The sequence below is a fragment of the Macaca fascicularis genome, chromosome 6 (assembly GCF_037993035.2).
Source record: "Macaca fascicularis isolate 582-1 chromosome 6, T2T-MFA8v1.1".
NCBI lineage: Eukaryota > Metazoa > Chordata > Mammalia > Primates > Cercopithecidae > Macaca > Macaca fascicularis.
In genome coordinates, this window is record NC_088380.1 from 114,154,804 (window position 1) to 114,172,914 (window position 18,111).

Genomic DNA, 18,111 nt, shown 5'->3' on the forward strand with positions numbered 1-18,111 from the left:
CTAATAGTCTAATTTTAAAATGGGCAAAATATCATTTCTGAAAAAAAAGAGACATACAAATTGTAAACAGGCATATAAAAAGATGTCCAAGATAATTGATCATCAGAGAAATGCAAATTAAAACTACAGTTAGATATCATCTCACCCCATATAAAATGATTTTTATCCAAAAGACAGGCAAGAGCAAATGCTGGAGAGGATATACAGGAAAGGAAACCCTTGTCAACTGTTGGTGGGAATGTAAATTAGTACAACTACTATGGAAAACAGTTTGAGGCTTCCTCAAAACAACAGAAATAGAACTACCATAAGATCCAGAAATCCCACTGCTTAGTATAAACCCAAAAGAAAGAAAATATGTATATCAAAGAGATATTTGCACATTTATTCCAGTACTATTCACAATAGCGAAGATTTGGAAGCAAGTTAAGTGTCCATCAACAGACAAGTGGATAAAGAAAATGTGTTACCATATTAGTCCATTGCATGCTGCTAAAAAAGACACACCTGAGACTGGGTAATTTATAAAGGAAAAAGGTTTAATTGACTCGCAGTTCTGCATGGCTGGGAAGGCCTCAAGAACTTGCAATCATAGTGGAAAGCACCTCTTCACAGGGTGGCAGGAGAGAGAATGAGTGCAAGCAGGGGAAATGCCAGATGTTTATAAAACCATCAGATTTCATGAGACTCACTCATTATCACGGAACAGCATGGGGGAAACCACCCCCATGATTCGATTACCTCCACCTGGTCCCACCCTTGACTGTGGGGATTATAGGGATTACAATTTAAGGTGAGATTTGAGTGGGGCCACAGAGCCAAACCATATCAGTTACTTATACACAATGGAATACTATTCATCCATAGAAAGAACGAGATCCTGTCATTTGCAACAACATGAATGGAACTGGAGGTCATCACGTTAAGTGAAATAAGCCAGGCACAGAAGGACAAACTTTGCATGTTCTCATTTATTTGTGGGAAATAAAAATTAAAACAATTGAACTCATAGAGACAGAGAGTAGAATGATGGTTACCAGAGGCTGGGAAGAGTAGTGGAGTTGTGTGGGAGAAGTGGGATGGTTAATGGGTACAAAAATATAGTTAGAAGGAATCACATCTAGTATTTGATGGCATAACAGGGTGACTGCAGTCAACAATAATTTATTGTACATTTCAAAATAACTAAAGAGTATAATTGGTTTGTTTGTAAAACAAAGAAAGGATAAATGCTTGAGGTTATAATTATTAAGCATTGTATGCCTGTATCAAAATATCTTAAGTAACCCTTATATATCGATACCTACTATGTACTCATAATTTTTTTTTTTTCAAAAAAGTAAGACAAAACAAAAAACTAGGAGATGTAAACCTTAAAAGATCTTACAGTGGCATAAGCCTTACTACAGACAATATAAATGGCAAAAAATGTCAAGTACTTATCAAATGCTCAGTTAATATCAGCTTGTATTATTTATTTGTTAATGATGATCTCCCACATTTTAGGCACTATACTGGGTGCTCCAGTTGCAATTAGTAACAAATAATCCATTCTTTTTAGGAGTTCCCAGTCTAATGAGGAATACAAATAAGAAAAAATATTGCAAACTTTCGTATGTCCTATATTATATTGTTCTTATGGACCTAAAACATATTGTTTTTATTTTCTTTTAAAAAGTGTGTGTATACCTCTCCACATGTGACACTTATCAGAACAATAAACAATAGCTTCCATTTTGTTATTGTGAAAAATGAACAGCAGTGGGATGTTGAAAGGCAGTTTAATTTGGCAAAAAAAAGTTATTTACTAATATGCTGCAAAGGTGTTCAGTAATAAAAGTTAGTTTAAAAGCACTCATCTGGCAATTATTTCTATATCATACTATCATTCTCACACAAAACCATCCCTGAATCTTTCCACAATACTTCATGATACTATGGTCCTTTATGTAGTTATGCTTGTATATATGCATGAGTGAGAGAGCAAATACGTTAATTTTTCAGCAGTCATAACATTTTTCCTTCCCCTTCCACCAGGCTTCTAAGAAACAGCCTTGCTCCTTGGGCAGCTCCAAGCCTGGCCTTTTGTCCTGGTGATTAGAATAAGAGCAGAGCTGCACGATTTACATTTTAAAGGAAAGGGAGCCCTGGCCCTGACCCATCCCAGAGGGAGGAGGAAGACAGAAGAAAAGGTTTACAGAAGCCAGAGTTAGGAATTAGAGTTAGGGGGAGTGAAGAGAGAAAAAGGAAACAGTGAACTGTTACCATGGCGAGCTGTGCAAGATGCTGAGATCTGAGATGAAATTGAAATACTGAGATATTGATAAGGGCTGAGACGATACTGAGATCTGGAGAGAGAAGAGGGAAGAAGGCAGTGTGGGTGGAGGCAGGAAGACTCCTAGAAACCTTGCTGAGGGTTGCATAAGCTCTAGGTGATTTTCAGAGACACTGCAACAAGGATTTAAAATGCTTTGTATGCCTGCATCAATACAGACTGCTGTTGCTACTGGCTGTGTAGCCATGTGACACTGTGGGTGAGAGCAGGTCCATGTAGCCCAGGTCTCTCTGGTTCTGTGTGTTACTTCCCCATTGGACTTGTTATGCCCAGACTGTTTGTTCCCCAAAGAAGACCACCAGAGTCCAGAGTCAAAGCCAAGCGGCAAGGATCTTTACTACAAGTTCGAACCTGGTCCCTCTTTTACACAGTATACAAGAGGGCCCCAAACAATGCGAGCGTTTGCTTTTTATAGCCTGAAAGTTGCAGGGGAACAAAGAAATTCTTTTGGCTCCTGCGCTTTCAGTAACCTTGAACGGCTGTCCCCTTATCGGAGACTTTCCAGGTGGTGTTTGTACTGGGCTCAGGGAGTTTGAGAGATATATGGTGGTGGGATGGGAGGATGGGATGTGTTTGTGCTAGGCTCAGGGAGTTTTGAGCCCGGGGCTGAGGAATGTGCCCAGCTCCTTTCATTCCCCCCTTCTTTTCAGGTATCTTTAGAGCCAATCTTGGGTCTTATGAGTCTGATTCTGTTTCAGCGTTTACAGGTTGGTATTGGGCTCTGAGGACCATGAGTTGTACGGTGTCAAATCTCTCCCTAACAAATTATAAAATTCTGTTAACAACACAAGGTCCTACGGTAAGCAGAAATAGTAGACTTAGCAGGGGTCCAAGGAAGGGGGCTAACAGAGAAAACATAGAGGAATGCCACCATTGGTCTGCAGCTGAAGCAAACTGCCGTGTTTTTACTTCAGTGCTTAACTTGCGTAACTGTTGGACCCGGTCCTCTACAAGTCCTGATTCATTTATGTAGAAACAACAGTCTTCTTTTAGAAATATACATGTACCACCTTTTTCTGCAGTGAGTAGGTCTAGGGCTCTCCGGTTCTGCAAGGTTACCTGAGCTAGGGACGTGAGCTGCCGCTGAAGGGAGGCAAGGGACTCAGCCGACTCCTCCATAGCAACGGCAAATTGTTGGTACAACTTGTTACTTTCTATGAGGGTGTGACCTAGGGCTCCCCCCGCCAGTCCGGCCACAATGAAGGATGCGGTGAGGGAGATTCCTGCAATGAGGGGGAGAAATATGGCTCGTGCAGGTCTTGGTCTAGGGTCTGGATGAATAACAGCACTAGTCCAGTTACCGGTATATCCTAGGAACTCGCCAGCAGTTAGTAGTCAACCGGGGAACTAATGTGACAGGGAGACACAGTAGGTTATTAACAGAAGGACTAGGTAGGTTCTTAGATAAGGTTCCATTACACCAGAAGAATATGCCTGATGGAGCCCTTAAGGTGATATTAGGGGGCGTTGCAGTGATGCTGCAGAGGCTGGAATTGGTTCCTGAGAAACAGTAGGGAAACTTCTCCTGACTGGGGTTTAGGTATAGGGGCACGTTCAGGATAGGAGCATACGAGAGGTTTCGGAGGTTGTTAGCTTGGGCAAAGGTAGAGGATCCCCATGGCAGAGGGACAGCGGTTAGCGGTGGATGCCCTAGAGTGGCGCACAGAAAGCAGCCAGACAGGCTATGAAGTCCTGTAAGGTTAGCAAGTTCTAGTCCTTCTTGTAATAACTTTAACCAGGAGAAAGGACGTAAGTCTTGTGTTAGTCTGTTTTCCTGTCGTTGGATATTCCCGTGGACCAGGGGCAGTACTTGCACTAGGCCTCACCACAGATAGAGGTGACTGCTAGGCCATGTGGAGGAGGGGGAGTAGTATACAGCCCCATGTTGAGGCGTGGTCCAGCGGGAGTTCCAGGGGTCTCTAACTATCCATGTATATGAAAAGTCTCTATCCCGTCTACGATGGAAGGGCCAATTAGGGTCTGTTTTCTCTCTCCCCAATAACGGGGTCTATGGATGTTACAATAGTTATAAGGACAGCCGGCATTTTGGTGCCGCCAATAGTGTTTACAATTGTATTTCGTCTGATCAAACTCAAAGCATATTATTGGTGTCATAGGTTTGGCTATTTGAAAACCAGTAAAATTTAGTAGAATTGGGCTGTTGCACCCTGAGGAAGGGCAATCAGCACTGGCCAATAATTTTCCGGGCTTATGAGGTTGCCCAGGGTGGGTTCGGTTTTCATAAAGCCAGAATCTCCAGACAAAGGGATTATGAGCTGGTTTTGTGATTTCTCCAGCGGCCACTAGGGCGACTAACGTTAGGGTTAGACTACCTAACTGCATGTTTGCAGTGAGCTATGCTGCCGGCGCAGGGTGAGTTTTAAGGGGTTGTTCCTAGCTCTGTCCACAGTCCACGTGTCCGGTGCTTCAGCCGCCGCCGTGATTGGTCCCAGAAGATCGGAGGTTGGGTCTACTGGCTTGACGTGGGAGTAGTGGATCCACGATGCGATGCCTCCTACCTTCAGGGCGGTGGGTGTGGTTAGGAGTACCTGGAGTGGTCCTTTCAACCTGGGTTCTAGGGTCTCTTGTCGGTGTCGCTTGACCAGGACCCAGTCTCCCGGCTGGTACGGATGGGGTGTCGGCGGGGGACCGGTCTCATATAGTTCCTTCAGCTTGGGCCAGATTTCTTGATGAATTTTCTGCAAGGCTTGTAGGGAAAATAAGAGTTCAGAGACATTTTCTGTTTCGGACTTGAGCAGATCATCTTTTAGGCCGGGAACTAAGGGTGAGGGTCTGCCATACATAATTTCATAAGGAGTAAGGCCCAGTCTGTAAGGGGTATTACGGGCCCGGAACAGAGCATAGGGGAGAAGGACCACCCAATTAGCGCCAGTCTCCGTAGTTAATTTAGTTAAGGTCTCTTTTAAGGTCCGATTCATTCTCTCTACCTGTCCTGAACTCTGGGGCCTGTAAGCGCAATGTAGTTTCCAATTTGCCCCAAGGATGGAAGCCAAATCCTGACTTACCTTAGCGACGAAGGCCGGCCCATTATCTGACCCTATCTGGACGGGGAAGCCATACCTGGGGAGGATATCTTCCAGGATTTTCTTTGCTACAACCTGAGCAGTTTCTTTCTTGGTGGGGAATGCTTCAGTCCACCCTGAAAAAGTATCTACAAAGACAAGTAAGTACCGATACCCGTATTTTCCTGGCTTTATCTCAGTAAAATCTACTTTCCAGTAGATACCGGGCCTGGTTCCCCTGAGCCTTGTTCCCGTTGCAGCCTGGGATTGGGGGTAGGTGTTGTTAAGCTGGCAGACTTTGCAACTTGTCACGATGTTGCTGGCCATCTTGGCTGTATGTCTGAATTTGAGCTTAGAGCGTCTGATCAGGTCTATCATCCGCCGAGCACCCAGGTGGGTGGTTCGGTGGATGTGTTCTAACATTTGTTGTCCTAATTTTTCTGGTAGGATGGTTTGGTCATTAGTATCAGTCCACCACCCATTCTGGATCTGTTTCAGGGGAAGCTTGTCAATCCACTGGAGATCTTGTTCTGAATAATCAGGGAAATATGGCAAGTCCTGGGGGCCTGGGTCAGGGAGCTGGAGTGCAAGGAGTTGGCTGGGAGCCTTCGCCACCTTTCTTGCAGTTTGGTCTGCCAGAAAGTTGCCTTGAGCAGTTGGAGTAGTTAGTTTCTGATGCCCTGGGCAATGCACAATGGCTAACTTTTCTGGCCTCCATAGGGCTGTTAGCAGGGCTAGGATTTCTTGCTTGATTTTTATCTCTTTTCCTTCAGCTGTCAGTAACCCCTGCTCCCTGTAAATGGCCCCATGTATATGCGCTGTTGCAAAAGCATATCGGCTGTCTGTATATACCGTCAGCTTTTTCCCCGCCCCTAAGGTAAGAGCTTGGGTGAGCGCTATCAGTTCGGCCTTCTGGGCCGATGTCCCCGGGGGCAGGGGTTCCGCCCAGATTACCTCAGTCTCTGAAGTCACTGCCGCTCCAGCGTACCTCTGGCCCTGATGCATGAAGCTGCTCACATCAGTGAACCAGATGAGGTCGGCGTCAGGAAGTGGGCGATCCTGCAGGTCTTCTCGAACTCCGTGCACCTGAGCTAGTATCTCGGTGCAGTCGTGGAGTGGGGCGTCCAGGTCCGGGTTGGGCAGCAGCGAGGCAGGGTTTAAGGTCGTTGGGGGCAGGAAAGTTATCCTGAGAGGATTTAGTAGTAGTCCTTGGTAGTGGGTGAGTCGGGAATTACTCATCCATCGATTAGGTGGCTGTTTGAGTACACCTTCGATGGCATGTGGGGTAACGACCCGCAATTCTTGCCCCATGACAAGCTTATCAGCATCCTGCACCATCAGAGCCGTGGCTGCAATCATTCGGAGACAAGGGGGCCACCCGGCAGCCACTGGGTCTAACTTCTTTGACAGGTAGGCAACTGGCCTCCGCCAGGGGCCTAAGTTCTGAGTTATTACCGCCTTGGCGATACCCTTATTTTCATCTACGTATAAGTGGAAGGGCTTGGTAACATCAGGTAGTCCCAGTGTAGGCGCGGAGAGTAGGGCGGTTTTAATCTGTTGGAAAGCCGACTCGGCTTCGTCTGTCCACTTAAATGGCTGCTGCCCCCGTGTTGCCTGATATAAGGGTTTAGCCAGTTCTGCGAACCCAAGTATCCATAGTCTGCAAAACCCCGCTGACCCCAGGAATTCCCTCACTTGTCGGATGGATTGCGGCCTGGGGATCTGAAGAACAGTCTGTTTTCGGGCATCTGTTAACCAGCGCTGCCCTTCTTTAAGCAGGTACCCTAGGTATGTTACCTCTGACTTACAGATTTGAGCTTTCTTTGCTGAGGCTCGGTAGCCTAGATTTCCCAGAGCTTGTAAGAGACCCTTGGTCCCTTGGATGCAAGCTTCTTGGGTCTCAGCAGCAATCAGGAGGTCATCAACATACTGTAGTAAGGTTATTTCAGGGTGTTTGCGTCGGTACTCACCCAGGTCTTCATGGAGGGCCTCATCGAACAGGGTAGGAGAGTTTTTGAATCCTTGCGGCAGTCTGGTCCATGTCAGTTGGCCACTTATGCCCCTATCAGGGTCATTCCACTCGAAGGCGAAGAGCTTTTGGCTCTGAGGGGCTAAAGGCAAACTGAAGAAAGCATCTTTTAAATCTAAAACAGTGTACCATTGATGTTTAGGGTTTAGGGTACTCAGGAGGGTATATGGGTTAGGCACAGTTGGATGTATGTCCACAACCCTCTTATTGATTTCTCTTAAGTCTTGTACAGGTCTGTAATCTCCACTATTAGGTTTTCGTACTGGCAACAATGGAGTATTCCAGGGTGAGTGACATGAGCGGAGGACCCCTTGGTCAAGGAGCCGGCGGATATGCGGGGCAATTCCTTTCTTGGCCTCTAGGGGCATCGGGTATTGGCGTACCCGCACGGGGTCTGCCCCAGGTTTAAGTTCAACAAATAAAGCAGGACGGTGTTTTGCTAGTCCTAAGCCCCCCGTTTCCGCCCAAGCTTCTGAATATTGCTGGAGCCAGGTTGCTATGTCCTGGTCAGGGGCTGTTTGCTCCTGGTGGAGCTGGTACTCATCTTCTAGCGTTATAGTTAGGACGGACACGGGTTGATTGTGGGAGTTGGTCACGACGGGCCCCTCAGGGAGGAAATGGATCTGTGCTCCCATTTTAGTTAGCAGGTCTCTCCCTAATAGGGGACAGGGGCTCTCAGGGATAACCAGGAAAGAATGGGTTACATTCTTGGCTCCGAGGTTTACTGTTCTTTGTGTTGTCCATGGGTATTTCTTAACTCCTGTGGCCCCTTGTACCCATGAGGACTTGGAGGATAATTTTCCATTAGTTTTAACTAAGACTGAGTGCTGTGCTCCTGTATCGACCAAGAACTGGACCGGGGACCCTCCACTTGCAAAGTTACCCTAGGTTCGGGGAGGGGATCTGAACCCCGTCTTCTCTAGTCTTCATCTTGAGTGACTAGTACGGGTGTAGACCTAGGGGGTCCCTGTCCTCGTTGTTTCTTTTTGGGGCAGTCTCTTACCCAGTGGCCAGCCTCCTTGCAGTAGGCACATTGGTCTTTTCTCAGATTATCATGCCTGGGGGGCCGCCTGGGTTGGGTGTACTCTGGCTGTAGATGCTCTTTCTGTACTACCGCTGCCAGGACCTTGGTCATTTTTTCAGTGGCCTTAAATTGCCTTTCTTCTGGAGTATCTCTGTTATTGTAAACCCACTGGGCTATCTGAAGGAGGTCCTGAATCCGCTTTCCTTCCAAGTCTTCTAATTTCTGGAGTTTTCTTTTAATATCTGGGGCTGCCTGATTTACGAATGACATTACAACAGCTGCCTGACTTCCTGGAGCCTCTGGATCTATGGGGGTGTACTGTCTAAAAGCTTCCATTAATCTTTCTAAGTAGGTGGCTGGGTTCTCTGTCTTTTCTTGCAGAATAGAATATACTTTAGCCAAATTAGTGGGCTTGCGAGCAGCTGCCCGGAGACCTGCCATTAGAGTCTGGCGATAAAGGCGTAGCCATCCCCTACCTTCTGCCGTGTTGTAGTCCCATGCCGGCCTGGTCAGAGGAAAGGTCGCGTTTATGAGGTCGGGGTTGGCAGTCGGTTGACCGTCGTCCCCCGGGACCAGCTTTCTAGCTTCTACCTGTATTCTCTCTCGCTCTTCCGTGGTAAACAAGATTCGGAGGAGCTGCTGACAATCGTCCCAAGTGGGCTGGTGGGTGAACATGACACTATCCAGTAAAGACAGTAAATCTTTGGGGTTGTCTGAAAACTGAGCACTCTGAGTCTTCCAGTTATACAGATCACTGGTGGAGAATGGCCAGTACTGGAGCCTGGGGATTCCTGTGTCATCTGGGGGTCCTATTTCCCGGAGGGGTAAAGCCACCGTGGAGTCAGGTGGCTGGGGGGGGCTAGTCTACAAAGTGCGCCCACGCGTCCGCCCCGCCGGCCCCTCAAAGTTACTTTCCCTTTCAGCAGGCCCGTGAGTGCCTGCCGCCTCCCCTCCACCTGCTCTCTCCCGCGACTCAGCCCGAGGGGCCGGGGCCTGGGGCCCGGAGGGGTACGGAGGGGGCTCTGTGAACAGTGGGTCCCTGCTATCAGGTAGAACAGGATGGGGGGGGGCAGTTGGTTGCTTGGTTTTTAGTGGTCGAGCAACCAGTGCCTTACAGGGTTCAGAGGCTAATTGGAAAGGGGATAGCCAAGGAGGCGGGTTTTCAACAAGGTCCTGCCATATGAGGATGTATGGGATTTGATCTAAGTGGCCCACACGCTCAGGTAGGAAAATCTTGGATTTTACCCTAGTGATGACAGCAAGTCGGAAGTTCCCTTCGGGTGGCCACCCCACATCAAAGGCAGGCCACTCGGAGCAACACAGAGTAATTAGCTTTCCTTTCCTGCTTTCCATACCAAGATCATGGCCCCTTGCTCTAACTTCTTTGAAATTATTTGTAAGGAGAGATAGAGGAGTACTCTGGGTATTGCCCATCCTGTAATGATTTGTAGTCCTTTCCTGTAAAGGAATGTGGGTTAGAATCCCTATAGAGGAAATCTGATCTGACTTATGAATGATAGCTAGCCGGGAGCGCGGCGCCGGAAGCCGGGAGCCCGGGGACCGGGGCCGGGAGCGCACAAGAAGCCAGAAGCGCGGCGCCGCAAGCCGGGGACCGGGGCCGGAAGTGCGGCGCCGGAAGCCGGGAGCCCGGGGACCGGGGCCGGGAGCACGCCGGAAGCTGGGAGCCGGGGGACCGGGGCCGGGAGCGCGCCGCCAGAAGCCGGGAACCGGGGCAATTCAGACCGCAAGCGCGCACCCGGGGACCGGGGCAATTCAGACCGCAAGCGCGCACCCGGGGACCGGGGCAATTCAGACCGCAAGCGCGCACCCGGGGACCGGGGCAATTCAGACCGCAAGCGCGCACCCGGGGACCGGGGCAATTCAGACCGCAAGCGCGCACCCGGGGACCGGGGCAATTCAGACCGCAAGCGCGCACCCGGGGACTGGGCAATTCAGACCGCAAGTGCGCACCCAGGGACCAGGGTCAGAGTCAGCTGTTGCCCGGATCGCGAACGCGCTCCGGCAACTCAGATCGCAATTTAAATCAGAAGAGAGCCAGGGGACGTCTCCCACCGGTCTCCACTGGTCGTCCTATAGCGCGTCCGCCAGGACTGTGCCAGCTTCAGTTTCAGACCTCGCGAATCACAGATTCAGATTCAGAACAGACACTCAGACACAGACAAACGGAGGCGAGCCGGCTCACCTATCAGTAGATCGATCCCAGCAGATCCGTTGACCAGGGGTCTGGTGGGCTTGGGGAATCCCGGACGGGCCCCCAGATGTTATGCCCAGACTGTTTGTTCCCCAAAGAAGACCACCAGAGTCCAGAGTCAAAGCCAAGCGGCAAGGATCTTTACTACAAGTTCGAACCTGGTCCCTCTTTTACACAGTATACAAGAGGGCCCCGAACAATGCGAGCGTTTGCTTTTTATAGCCCGAAAGTTGCAGGGGAACAAAGAAATTCTTTTGGCTCCTGCGCTTTCAGTAACCTTGAACGGCTGTCCCCTTATCGGAGACTTTCCAGGTGGTGTTTGTACTGGGCTCAGGGAGTTTGAGAGATATATGGTGGTGGGATGGGAGGATGGGATGTGTTTGTACTAGGCTCAGGGAGTTTTGAGCCCGGGGCTGAGGAATGTGCCCAGCTCCTTTCAGACTCAGTCTTGAAAGTGAAGACTCTGCTAAACTTCTCTGTAGCGCAGCAGCCACTATGGTGGACTGTAGCACCCGAACCCTAGCAGATGCTCCATAAATACAGGTTGAATTAAATCATCAGGATCTGGAAGTGGGTTCAGCGTAGGCATCTCTGAAAACTAAATAGGTACAGCAACCAATTTCATAAATGTGTCTGTGTGGCTCTATGTCGTGATAAAGTACCAAGCCAAGCATAACTTCCTAAATTTTTGTGCTTGTGATGCTGACAGCTGTTTCAGACCTGGTTTACAGGTTTTACTCAGGTTTCTTGCTTGTTTTAAATATTCAGTTGTCCTTCACAATAAATACATATTCTCAGCTCAAATTTTGCTGCAGCTGCCACCTCCTCTTGCCCCAGAATTGTTGGAGGCCGGGTGAACAGGGAGGAGATTCCCTAGTGGCAGGATTTGTCCACCACTTTGCCAGCACAGGCCAATTCAGGAAAGGGCAAAAGAAGCTATAGTCTCCTGGAAGCCTGGGAGAAGCTGCAGAGTTCTGGGTAGGCTGCGCATTGGAATCACTGGCAGCTTAAAAAAATGAAAACACTTGTTTAGGCCCAATCCAGAAAATTCAAGTTGAATTCCTGGGCATCTGTAATTTTTTAAAGTCCCAGGGACTTCAGAGACAGAAACACTGTCCTCGTCCTCCTAACCAAGTTGGAGCCTTCACTTTCCACATAATACAATTGACTATGCCTCCAGGCCTCTAGGCGTCTACAATTTAGCTAGTAGCCTGGGGCTGTAAATCTAAAGGAAGCTTTGCTACTGTTACTTTGACCCTAATTAGGGAGACCTGATGCCCTGGTTTGCCATGGCCAATCCCCAGTCATGCTGTTATCTTGGAAAAATTATTAATAGCTCCCACTTTTACTCTTAGAAGAGTCCAGGTTTGGATGGTAAATTATATGGTCACTCTATGCATAACATTTAAGGAAAGCAAGCCCAGGATAATGTTTACCTAGGATGTCTTCCAGCAACAATTTTAAAATTCTTTCATTCTTTCTCTTCCTTAGTTGTCTTTCTTTCTGGTCTTTCTTCTTTTTCTTTCAACAGATAAGGCTTAAATATCCTCCAAACAGCTCATTTCCTCACCTCACTCCCCATCCCTGTCCCCTAGAAATTTTTCATCTCATCTCCATGTTTCTGGAGTCCCTGTTGAGGCTACACTTGAAGATTTTTTATCTTGTTTGTCTTGTTTGGGGGCAAGGAGAGAAGGAAGTGTCCTGAAGCTCTGTGTGGCCAGACTACCCTGGAATCTTCTCCAGACCCTGGAAGACTAGAGAAATTGTCTATCAAGCATGATGTCCACAGAAAATGTGCTATGGCTGATGAGCGAATCTGGCACTGTCAAACGAAGGCAGAGCCAAGAGTGAGCCTCAGACCACTACCAACAGAGGAATGAGTCTTCAAGATTAAGCAGAATCACAGACTTCTCACAAAGGAATGCAGGGGCCAGAAACAGCCATCTTATTGTTCCCACCTGTCCTGTAAGGTTTTTAGCTCAACCTTTCTCCTTGACTTGGACTCTATTCTTTCAATCCAAAAGCCTGTGTCTGATATTTCTTGTGCTTCAATTCTGGGTTTGCATTTTCTCTACCTTTGCTTCATGTCCTAACTCCCACACATTGTATTAATAATACCACCAGCTTGAACTGATGCCTACCTCATGAAGCTCTTCCTGGATTCCATTTCTATTTGTGGTGATTTCTCAAGAACATAGGCCAGGACTAAGAACTCACCACTTGGGGCAAAGATGATGCACAGTCTAACTGAATGGCAAAGAGCCTCTGACATGGTCATAAATGTAGTCGAGTTTCCTTTGTTTTTACTACCTGGTCTGCCCTCTGATCACCAAAGTTCAGATTTCTCTGCAGGGGTGATACTAGGAAGCAGACTGGAGCCTCTGAATCTGCTTTTACTTTATAGTGTGGCTCTTACCTTGACTCCTTCCCTTCCATTTATTCACAGCTCAATCTCTGCTCTCAGTGCATTTTCTCCCATCCTCCAAAATGGCCTCAGCTCCTTCTCATATGAATTGCATATTAGTTTATGCAGCAAGGATTGGGTTATATTTACCAACAAGCATTGCAGTTGCAGAACTCAATTGCAATGGAGCAGGAGTCTATCCCCTGAAATGATTGTAGTGGGCAGACCCACAGGTGTCCAATAGGCTGAGTGGTAACTAGAGCAAGCCAGCAGGTGCCAGACCTGCCTAAAACATACATTCTCCTGTGGTAGACTGTTGTCATGGAGGAATGCTGGCCAAAAAAGCCAGATCTTTTCATTTTTCAGAAAAGAAAAAGAATTTAGATTCTTATGAGCAATCTACTAATTTTTAAGAATATTGGCAACTCATTCAAAAAGATGTGAATTCCATCCTAACTAAACAAAACTAATTAGTGAGTAGAATCTTGTTCTCTGGCTGCCAGTTTCCAATGGTTTTTGTAGTGTATTGAAAGATACGCTTTTATGTGATGTGACTTTAAGATTGAAAAATCATCTGAAGCAACCCAACATGAAGTCAAGTGGTGTGAAATTCTAAAGAACATCCTGGAAACCTACAGATGCTGGTATTTATGCATGAAAACAACAGTAGCAACAACGGGGATTCCTATTAAGTGACAAACAGCCACTTAAGAAAATCTTTTAATGAAAGGATATTTTAAACATCCCATAAAATGTCCACTGTGCATTCTTTTGTGCCTGAACACTTCATTTTTCATAAACATAAAGCCTCTAATTGTCTTCCATTTTAAAACATCTTCGTCAGCAAGGATATCAAGCTGATAGTTACAGGGAAAAATAATGACACTGTAAAGGTTGACAGTGAAATCAGTTAATCTCTTATCCCTTATGACAGTTTACATTTTGAGTGACAACTAAGGTTATCTATTTTGCAAATATTACAGCTTTATTCTTGAGGAAAGTGATAAGAAAACACATCATTTTCCACTGGACACTGGACATTATCTTGAAAAAAGAATCCAGATGTAATGCTTTAAATAAAAATATTTCAACATGGGATGGCAAAAATGGCCAACTGATTAAAACTCCAGAGCAGGGCTTTTCAACCTCAGTACCATTGACATTTTGGGTCAGAGAATCTTTTGATGGGGTGGGGAGCATCCTGCAGGCTGTTCAGCAGTATCCCTGGCCTCTACCAACTAGATGCTAGCCGGACTCTCTCCCCTGTTTGTAACAATAAAAAAAAAAATTGTCAGACATTGCCATATGTCTCCTGGGGCCCAAATTTGCCCCCAGTTGAGAACTATTTCTCCAGAGGAATTGTTGGACTTTGCAACTTGGATTATGATTCTCCAAAAGAGTCTTAAAGTGGCAGGTCACACAGTTCACACAAGAAGAGAGAGACTGGAGAAAGCATAAGCACTAGCTTCCTCTGAGTCCTCAGGGGCATCCGTGGGTTGAGAAGGACGGTCTTTGAGGCATGAACAGTGAATGTATACTGACAAGAAAGTTATTGTGGAAGACAGGAGGAGTGGGCCCCAGATGGAAAATCCACTCTTCTCCTTGAAAATAATGCCTGAACAAGCAGGAACCAATAAAGATTAGGCCAGCAAGTGACATCTCCTGGTAGATTCCAAACTACAGATGAGGAACTCCAGCTTTCCTCCAGCCAAGTCTGAGGTGAATTTAACATATTGAAGGATGTGATGATACAGAAAAGTTAGACATTTAATAAGGAGTTCCTTTTCTTTTCATTTTGGAAAGAAAACATTTTTCCAGAAAAACTTGAAAGGTTATAATAGTGGTTTGAAATCAGTAACTCTCAATTTTTTCTTTGTGGTTATGGAAGAAATCATCAATTCCATTTCTCAATAGAACCTCATAAACACAATAGGTCAAATGCCAGAACAGAAATTAAACGGCTGTGTGATCCTCAAGGGAAGACATACTTTAACTATGAAGTATTCACACCAAACCATGAGAGCAGCGCACGAAAGAGAATGAACTAGAGTACATGGTATTCGTATTTTCTGTTTTGACAGCACTGTTTATCAAAATAACTACAATTTTCAAAGAAAAGACTACTTAATTTTTACTATATTGCTTTTCTGTCTGGAAGGAACTATAAAGAATAAGTTCACTAAGTTTTGGGTTGAGTTTTAGTTGATTTAACTTGTTTCAGCACAGTTAAATGTTTCAACATGGCATCTTTTAGTCTTCTTTTTGTGAAATTTTGTTAGCTTACCATCTGTTTTGGTGATACTGTAATGGTAGATACCTTTCATTATACATTTCTCAAAACCCATAAAATGTACAAGAGTCAACTCTAATGTAAACTGTAGACTTTAGTTAATAATATATCAATATTGGTTTATCAATTATAATAAATGTACTACACTAATGCAAGATGTTAAAAATAGGGGAAACTGTAAGGTAAGGTAGGAGAGGGTGTGGGTGGAATTTTCCATACTTTCCACTTACATTTTCTATAGACCTAAAACTGCTCTAAAAATGAAAGTCTATTAACTTTTTAAAAATCAATTAATTGTTTAAAAATAGTCTATTAGTTTAAAAATCTGTTTTGTAAATTTTATTTTAAAAAAACCCAACAGCATTAAAATTGTGTTTTATATCAGGCTTTTGGGAACTGAGCCTCATTGCTCATTGCCCTTCCTTGCTGCAAGATAATTGCCCAAGATGAAGTGGAATGAAGACAGAACTTCCTTCCTTGTCCAAGCCTGGCCACTGAGCACTCTCATCCAAGCTCCTGGAAAATAGAATTGGAGTACTGCAAATAGTGGACCTCATACTGCATTGTATTTTGTGTTTTCTTCATTTCAGCAATTTTATACGCTTTTATGTTTTACTCTCACAAAATTACTTTTGAAGAACTATTTCCTATAATTTTTGTAATACATTTTACATGATAGGTAGAATTTAGGTTTCTAATTAATGGTATATAATACTAGCTAAAGAAGCAGTAACTTATGATGAGAGAGAGAGAGAGCTTTTTCTTGGTCTTTATGCAACAGCAAACAAGTTATTAGGCTGAAATACAGTAAGCGTGTTTTCTCAGTGGCATTGTATTCACTCTGTTATTTTATATATATAAATTATATATATTATATTATATAATATATATTATGTATTATATATTATATATAATATATATTGTATATATTATATATTGTATATATAAATTATATATATTATATATTTTTAAAATATACATATATATATATATAAAAGTCTCAGTTTTAGTCTCTGAATCAATGGGAGATTTTTCAACATAGAAGCTTCTTGGCTGGTTGTCACAGAGGAATCTCTAGGATAGTTAAACCCTCATCAGTCAGAGGAGGGCTCAGAGCAGGGCTTCATAGTAGATGCCCTGAGAGGAGCTAGACAATCTTAAGAAAGTTTTCAATGATCCTGTATTCAGAGGATATACTGTCCAGCTCCAAGGCTAGAGCCTACATTTATGACAAAGGTTCAGCATATACCCAAAGCAGCTAATAGTAAGTGCAACTGAATTCAAGAGTAATCTAGAGTTGAAGAGTGCCGAATACTTACAGAGTTAGGAGGCACAGAATGAAGTAGTGAATTCATGAGCTCTGGAGTCCACAGAAACTCAGGTTCTACACCAAGCTGTGTAAACTTGGGCAGGTTACTTCACTTCTTTGGGTCTCAAATCCCACATCTGTAGACTAAGGAAAGTTGAGGTCATGTCTCTCAAGAGCCAGGTAAAGTACAGTAAGTGAGGGTTGTATTGCAGTTGTTAAGAGTAGTAGTGGCAGTAGCAGCAGTAGGTACATCCTGAAAAAGGTGCACATTTCCAAGAAGTTAAGACATAGCTCAGTGGAAAGTAAGGAGGCTGGCTTTCAAGGTGGAAGCTTGTATTTCCAAGGTAGTAGGAAGGAACAAGTCACATTTTGAGGTAAGACTAAGAAAGGGAATTTCATTTGAGGAATTTATATGAAGTACAGTTGATCCAGTGTTCTCATGTAGGGAATGCTATCCGAAGGTTTGGTAAAGCAGTGTGAAAGGTGAAAAGAGAATTGGTTCAAGAATCAGAAGACCTGAAGTCTAAACTAGGCTTTACTTTCTGAGTCCTAATTCTTCTCCTGGCTAGCTGTGTGACTCTGGGCAAGGCAAATCCGCTCTGGGACTCAAGTCATTCGTCCATGAGATAGGATGTATGGTCTCTGAGAGTCACTCAAGCCCTATGGCAAATATGAATCTACATGCTTGGGCAGAAAAGTGGCATGATTAAAACAGTAAAGCAATTGCTCTACAAGTTCTGCATAGAATTGATTGAAGTGAAAAATAGAAGAGGATTGAAAAGAAGTTACATTTACAAAGTAATCTCATGGTGACACAACAGAAAGGACTGGATCTCTAAACTTGGTGCAGAAGGGATATTAGAGGCCTATGAATTGAGAGAATGGCAATGACATGAAAATAGCTGAAACAGAGAGTAATTATTTGTAGAGGAAAGGGAACATGATAAGCTTATTTTTCAAAGATGTTAAGTGTCAGGACATGGCAGGGTATCTTTAATATTGATGAATGACCAATAAATTACATTTAGTAGTTTGATGTAAGTAGGATAGATGTTATACATTTTTATTACCAATTTATTGTATTGAAGATTTTTTTTAAAAACTGATAAAATTCATATAAGAATATAAAGGTCCAAGGATAGCCAAGACAAATTTGAAGAAGTGAAATAAAAAGGATGGATTTGCTCCATTAGATATCATGAATTCATGTACTACTTTATCAACTAAAATAATGTGGTGTTAGGAGAGGGTCAACACATTCACAAATGGATTCACAGAACCTGCTCTTACATCAGACCTCAGTGAATGCAGACATGACCTTAAAAGCCAGTGGGTGTTGAAAGTAGCTTTGCTATCCATATGGAAAATAATGTAATTAGAACCCTAACTCATGTCATACTCCAAAATAAATCCCAAATGAATTAAAGATGCAAATGTGAACACACAACAAATATATTTTTATAATTTGGGGATGGAAGAATTTCT

The 18,111-nt window shown here is 44.6% G+C and overlaps 1 protein-coding gene across 1 annotated transcript; it reads right to left on the reverse strand.

Annotated features, from left to right (window-relative positions):
- Positions 1–4,437: 4,437 nt before the first annotated feature.
- LOC135971395 (uncharacterized) lies at positions 4,438–7,459 on the reverse strand. Its single transcript, XM_065546628.1, has 3 exons — positions 7,329–7,459; positions 5,362–6,544; positions 4,438–5,042 (listed from the first exon to the last, which is right to left on the reverse strand). Exons 2-3 carry the CDS (start codon positions 6,361–6,363, stop codon positions 5,004–5,006), a joined length of 1,041 nt encoding a protein of 346 aa, XP_065402700.1. The 5' UTR covers positions 6,364–6,544; positions 7,329–7,459; the 3' UTR covers positions 4,438–5,003.
- Between the last annotated feature and the right edge of the window lie 10,652 nt (positions 7,460–18,111).

Bases quoted from the DNA above. Each gene is read 5' to 3' on its own strand.
- LOC135971395 (XM_065546628.1), bottom strand. From the start codon at position 6,363: ATGCATCAGGGCCAGAGGTACGCTGGAGCGGCAGTGACTTCAGAGACT. The intron at 5,043-5,361 runs GTAAGTCAGGAT...TTTCCCTACAAG, and splicing joins GGCCGGCCTTCGTCGCTAAG to CCTTGCAGAAAATTCATCAA.